This window comes from Microcebus murinus, chromosome 4 (genome assembly GCF_040939455.1).
Source record: "Microcebus murinus isolate Inina chromosome 4, M.murinus_Inina_mat1.0, whole genome shotgun sequence".
NCBI classification, from domain to species: domain Eukaryota; kingdom Metazoa; phylum Chordata; class Mammalia; order Primates; family Cheirogaleidae; genus Microcebus; species Microcebus murinus.
The window spans coordinates 97,559,108-97,565,775 of record NC_134107.1 but is presented as its reverse complement, the minus strand read 5'-3'; the positions used below and the strand labels follow the sequence as shown (position 1 = coordinate 97,565,775).

Here is a 6,668-nt window from a genome sequence, read left to right as displayed (position 1 = left end):
GCTGCTGAGGGTAAACTTTAATAAGTGATGGGCTGACTCTTGCTTCTGGGGTTAAAGGTCAAAGAGGAAGGGCATCACATCTGTAAGAAAAGAGAGTTTATCACATCTGTAAGAAGAGAGTTCACAGGAGTGTGCTTTTGCAGCTGCTGTTCTCTAAGCCTGGGATGCTCCCTCATAGCAGGTGATCTTCTCACTCAAGGCTCAAATGCCACCACTTCTCTGAAGCCCTGAACTGCTCCAGGGAAAGAGAAAGTCCCCTTTGCACACAACCTGTATCGCTTCTCACACTGTGGTCACCATTCCCCAGGCTGCTGGGCTGCGAGTAGGGCCAGTGCACCTTAGTTGTTTCCCAATCAATTCCTTGTACATCAAGTCCCATGCTTGTGGGGCAGGTCTCGCTTCAGGCAACACTCAAGGGTCTCAGACCACTGCTATTCTCCCTGCTTCCTACAGAAGAAGCCCCCCATGGCATACAACCTGCTTGCACACTCAGCCTTGGGTCAGGATCCTCAGGTCCCCTCCCCCTCAGGCCCACACATAGCAGCAAGGCCTCACACCTGGCTGGCTCATGCACTGTTGGATGCTCTGCAGCCGGGTGGAAGCCAGGGCGCGGGCCTCCTCCTCAAAGCGGCGGTGTCCCTCCTCCGTCAACTTCCAGAGGCAGGACCGAGGCCGTGTGTTGGCCCCACCCTGTGCACTCACAGGCACCTTCTCAAAGCTGTCCCGGAAACAGAGATTGTGACGGACAGTATTCTTCCAGCCTTCTGGAGCCGTCCGGAAAAAAGGGAAGTGGTGTCTGTGGATAGGGAAGAGAGATAAGGAAAGCGTGGTTTCTTTGAGGGATGCCCCAATCTCAAGCATGTTCTTCCCCAGGGGCCAGGAGCCTCAGCCCTTCTCTCTGGGTGGATAATGGTAAGCCAACTGGAAGTGCTCTTTGCCGGCCCAACACATGGCAAAACCACTTGGTGCATTGCTCATGTGACTCCCCACCTTTTAAGCCCAGTTCACTGCCCCCAGCCCCAGCCCCATTTCCCGCCCTCCCTCTGAGGACTCGGGACTTGGTCTACAGCACGGACAAAGCAGAATCAGGCTAACCAGCTCCTGTAAAAGGAACCTTGGTTAAGGAGGGACACCACTTGATGATTAGAATTCTGAGACACTGGGCTCTTCTAACAACTTGGAAAGGGTCTGAGCGCTCCCTCACACTGTGTACAGGACCATCAGAGCTAAGGATAAATCTCTTCTCAGCTGGGCTCCACCGGCCCCTGGGGGTACAGGGAGTTGTGCCAGGCAGTCCAGCCCTAGCAGAAGCAGGTGGGGAACTATTGGGGAAATCAGATTTTATAGTGGCTAATCGTGAAAGGAATGGTGGGAGAAACTTACCTGACCCAGGTAAATTTATGTTTTAAAAGAGAACTGATCATGCTGGAAACTCAGACTTGTGGGGGGAGAGGGGAAAAGGGCATTTATTGAAACCTTAAAATCTGTACCCCTATAATATGCCGAAATAAAAATAAAAAATAAAAAAATAAAAAAAGCAAAAAAAAAAAAACTGAGTATTCCTTAACCCAATCAAGTAAATAAAAGACAAAAATAAAAAAAATTAAAATAAAAAAATTAAATAAATGAGAACTGAGCCATAAAAACAAAAAAACAAAAAAAAAGCACCACCCTTTTTAAAGATGTGAACAGGGTTGGGAGTCAGTATGCTCCTGTACATGTGGGCACACATGCACCTGGGAAAAGAGAACTGGGAATGTGCTCATCCTCTCAGACCCAGAGGGGGAAACTGAGTCAGCAGCCCAGGCCGTGGGACAGATTGCAAGGCATCAGACCAGGGCCCTGGCCCCCTCCCTTCTCCCTCCTCACAGGGCCCCCGGCACATACCGAGTGAAACTGTAGATCTGCTGTACGTTGAGGCCACAGGGGGAACTGTTTCTTAATGCCAGGGCAATTAGGTGGAAGTAATTGAGAGGGGGCCGGGACCAGAGCCTCCCCGCCTGGTTGTTGGCTTGCCGAAGCCTCCGATTCTGGAGGGGGGCCCTTTTGTGAGGGGACGGGAGAGCCACAGAGGAGCCGTCATCCTGGTCCTCAGCCTCCTCCTCTTCTGTGAGCTAGAGGAGCACAGAGTAGGAACTGGTCCTGACTCCTCAGCCTCTACTCCAGGGTGCAATGGCAGGAAGGGGTAGTGGTCTAGGGCTATCATCTGGGCTTCTCCCCAACCCAAGGATGTAGGTGATTTCTGAACCCATTAACCTTCTGCTATCCCTAAGAAAACAGAAATCCACTGTACCTTCCCTAAGCCCATCCCACCTACTGCCCAAGTCCAGTTTACAGTCCCAGATCCATACCTCCAGGGTGCTGGGGGAAGAGGCAAAGTGCTTCTGAGAGGGAGACTGCTCGCTGGAAGAAAGGGGCAGTGATTCCACCCCTGTGGCCTCTGAGCCATTGGCATCTTCCTCCTCCTGAGGTGGCTGGGGGGAGGGGAGTGTGCTTGCCACATCCTCCCTCTTGCTAGATTCAGAGGCCTCCAGCTTTCCAGGAGGAAACACGACGTTAGGGTTTACCCACATCCACAGATTGGGCTCAAACTCTGGACCTGTGCAGAACAAAAGTAGATTGTGTGCCACAGCACACCAGCTTTGGGTGTCCCTGGTATTCAGCCAGGGCACAGAGCCGTGTAGGGGAGCTCACTACTCACCATCATCCTCAGAGTTGGGTTTTTTTTCTAGGGGTAATTTTGGTGGATCAACTACTCGGAGTTTATATCTGGCAACTGACAAAAAGATAGAAAGAGTCAAAACAACCTAGGATTTTTATTGTGACCCTAGGTCCTGAGCCTCGAGGCTTCTCATGGAGAAGGTTGTGGGCCCTGCCTGGGGTGTTATGACACCATATTCTACTGGCTTTCCCGTTACCTGACCCTCTCCTTCTCCTCTGCAGTTTTTGCTTCTCATTCCACATATATTGTCCCTGAATGATCTCATGCATGCCTGTGGTTTCAGCCACCATCTGCAAATTCAGGGCTCTCGAGTCTTTACCTCTAGCCTTAGAAATCTCTGCTAGCACTTAAGTAGAACTGCCTATTAGCTGCCTTTACTTGGGTAACCCATAGGCACTTCAAACTCAACATTTTTAAAACTGAATTCCATATTCTTGCTCCTACTCCTCCTGTATTCCTTGTCTCAGCAAATGGCACCAGCATCTGACTGGCTATTTGGGGCAGAAACTATTTTTGCCCCTCACTGTCCCCATTGAGTGTCACCATATTATAGATGAATCTGTAATTTTCTGTTTGGGTAATAATGACATACTTTTTGGAGAGCTTAGTAATTAGAAAGGATACCCATTACATCTCTAATGTTCGACAGAGAACTAGAAAAGGAAAAAGTAGCAGAAGTTACAAAATTGGAAAAGGCAAAACTATCATTATTTGTAGGAAAAAATGATTAGAAGATCATACAAAATAAATATACAAATTATTGGAACCAATAAGAGCACAGCAAGTTAGCTGGGTATAAGAACATACTAATCAATACTGCTCTTCTATATCAGCATTAAAACTGAAAAATATAATTTTTTTAAAAGGTAGTGTTTACCAAGATATGCACCTGCACTGGATTCATGAGATTCAAAAACAAAAATTAAATAAGAAAAAAAGAAATAAAAAGGTACTGTTTACAATAGCAACCAAAATTATGAAGTATCCAGGAGTTAACCCATGAAAGAATGGACTAGACCTTTATAAGAAAAAAAAAAATGTAGCCACTATTTAAGAACATAATCCCTGGTTATCTAATGGTTAGGAAGACAAAAAAAACAAAACAAAACATAAAAGAGGACTTGAACAAAGACATACAATACATTTTATAAAGATACCAATCACCTTTAAATTAATCTATAAATTTTATACACATATTACAATACATAAAAAGGTTCTACATAGTAAAAATCACCATAAGCAAAAAAATAAAAATAAAAACAATAAGCCAGAAAAAAAATTAATGCAAAGTTCTCAGTTCTCTAATATACATAAAGCTACAATAAATCATACGTAAAAGGCCAATACAAACTTACAAATGGGCAAAACATGTGAATCAGCAACATGAGGAGGGGGTACCTAGATGGCTAACAAGATGCTCAGCCTTATTAGTAATAAGAAAAATACATAAAATGAGATAACACATTTTATGCCAATCAATTAATAAGAAATATATATATATATATTGAGATAGAATCTTACTCTGTTTCCCAGGCTAGAGTGCCATGGCATCAGCCTATCTCACAGCAACCTCAAACTCATGGGCTCAAGCAATCCTTCTGCCTCAGCCACCTGAGTAGCTGGGACTACACTCATGTGCCACCATGCTCAGCTAATTTTTTTTTTTAATATATATTTTTAGTTGGCCAATTTTAATTTCTTTCTATTTTATTTTCTTTTTTTAGTAGAGATGGGAGTCTTTTTCTTGCTCTTGCTCAGGCTGGTCTTGAACTCCTGACCTTGAGCAATCCTCCCGCCTAGGCCTCCCAGAGTGCTAGGATTACATGGGTGAGCCACCACCCCCGGCCTTGATAAGAATTATAAAGACAGATAATACCAAGTGTTGAGAAAGATGCAAAGAAATAGAATCCCCTCTGATACTGCAGTTCTGAGCATCAACTGGTTCGGCCACTGGGAAGCATCAGGCAAGACTACAATTTACCGGATCTTAACATCTGCTCCTAGGTGTGCCTACCCCTCAAGTTAATACAGGAATTTATATACAGAACTCCTGATCTTCCTTCCTAATTCTGTCCTGCAAGAAGCCTCCCCCTTCTGACCCCTCTCAGTACAAGCCAATTGGATCAGCCAAAAACTTAAGAGTCATTCGAATCTCTTTCTTATACCACACATCCAATCCATCAGCAAACCCAGCCAGTTCTACCTTCTCACCATTATTATCGCTGTCTAGTCTATCATCTGTTGTCTGGATTACTACTGCAGTCTCCTCATCTCTCTACATTTACAGTCCACCCTCAACACAAGTCAGAGTGATCTTTTTTCAGATCCACATCATGCAGGACCAGCCACATAACTAGTAGGGTCCAGCACAGAAAACACGGGGCTCCGTGTTAAAAAGTTGTTAAAATTTCATTACAAAACAGTGATATTGGCCGGGTGAGATAGCTCACACCTGTGATCCTAGCACTCTGGGAGGCTGGGGCAGGAGGATGGCTTGAGCTTAGGAGTTTGAGATCAGCCTAAGAATAAGACCCCATCTCTATAAAAAAAAAAAAAAAAAAAAGCCGGACGTAGCTCACGCCTGTAATCCTAGCACTCTGGGAGGCTGAGGCGGGAGGATCGCTCAAGGTCAAGAGTTTGAAACCAGCCTGAGCAAGACTCCGTCTCTACTAAAAATAGAAAGAAATTAGCAAAACAACTAAAAATAGAAAAAAATTAGCCGGGCATGGTGGCACATGTCTGTAGTCCCAGCTACTCGGGAGGCTGAGACAGGAAGATCACCTGAGCCCAGGAGTCTGAGGTTGCTGTGAGGTAGGCTGATGCCACAGCACTCTAGCCCAGGCAACAGAGTTAGACTCTGTCTCAAAAACACAAAACAAAACAGTAATAATAATTAAAAAAGAAAAAGAAAAAAAAATGAGCTGAGTGGTGTGGTGGTATGCACATGTATGTAGTCCCAGCTACCTGGGAGGCTGAGGCAGGAGGATGGCTTGAACCCAGGAGTCTGAGGTTGCTGTGAGATAGGCTGACACCACGGGCACTCTAGCCCAGGTGACAGAGACTCTGACTCAAAAAAAAAAAAAAAAAAAAAAAAAGTGGGGAAAATAAACATAAAAGCGATTAGGGTTGGTACGTAGGAGTGGCAGAGGCGATGGAAGTAATGGGTGGACACTGAAGGGGGAAAATGACCACAGTTAATCCAAGGACCTTGCCAGAGCGATGGCAAGAGTACCGTGAATATAGGGTGATCGCCTCAGCTCTCTACACCTCAAATGCAAGAGAAAACGTAAAACTGAAAAGTCCACGGTGGTCAATTATCCATTCAGCAAATACCGAGCACGTCTATGTGTCAGGCAACGTATTAGACTTGACGATACAGCCACGAACCAAACACTTTTTTAAAGAGACAGAAAAATAAGTGAAATACATAGTAGGGCAAATGGCGACAAGCGCCATGGAGAAAAGGCCTAGAAGAGGCCTAGAAGGTTCTGGGAGCCGAGCAGCTCCCCGGGTTGAGCTGAAACCACCGTTTTTTGGGTAAGACCGCTGCCCTCTGGGGGCTTCCAGTCGAGGCGGGAGCCGACCCCATCCCGAGTGGAGCCGGCGAGGGGGTGGGGGGAGGGGGCTCCGGGAACTGAGCACAGGGGGGCTGGGGGCACCCGGAGCTCCCACCCCCGCCGGGGGCGAAGGCTGGCGGCACCCTGGCCCCGGGCGCCCGCGAGCCCCACCCAGGCCGCCGACACGCCCATCCCCCACCGCACCCACCCCGGCACTCACGGTTCTGCTCGGCTAAGGGAAGGTGCGCTGTGGTGAAGGCCAGAAAGGACTCGTTCCCCATGTCCCAGTCCAGCAATCCCGGGACCTGGCCATGGAGGCTGTCCCAGAAGTCGAGATGTTGGAGTCTGAGGTCCACCTTTAGCGAGAGGAGAGGCCGGCGCCGTGTGGG

The 6,668-nt window shown here is 47.0% G+C and overlaps 1 protein-coding gene across 1 annotated transcript; it reads right to left on the bottom strand.

Moving 5' to 3' along the window:
- FOXR1 (forkhead box R1) lies at positions 1 to 6,668 on the bottom strand. The gene is made up of 6 exons (XM_012773577.2): positions 6,500 to 6,668; positions 2,702 to 2,776; positions 2,352 to 2,599; positions 1,888 to 2,114; positions 558 to 796; positions 1 to 80 (listed from the first exon to the last, which is right to left on the bottom strand). Exons 1-6 carry the CDS (start codon positions 6,558 to 6,560, stop codon positions 52 to 54), a joined length of 879 nt encoding a protein of 292 aa, XP_012629031.2. The 5' UTR covers positions 6,561 to 6,668; the 3' UTR covers positions 1 to 51.

Bases quoted from the DNA above. Each gene is read 5' to 3' on its own strand.
- FOXR1 (XM_012773577.2), bottom strand. From the start codon at position 6,560: ATGGGGAACGAGTCCTTTCTGGCCTTCACCACAGCGCACCTTCCCTTA. The intron at 797-1,887 runs GTATGTGCCGGG...CCCTATCCACAG, and splicing joins CAGATCTACAGTTTCACTCG to ACACCACTTCCCTTTTTTCC. The intron at 81-557 runs GTGTGAGGCCTT...CTTTTCTTACAG, and splicing joins ACAGTGCATGAGCCAGCCAG to ATGTGATGCCCTTCCTCTTT.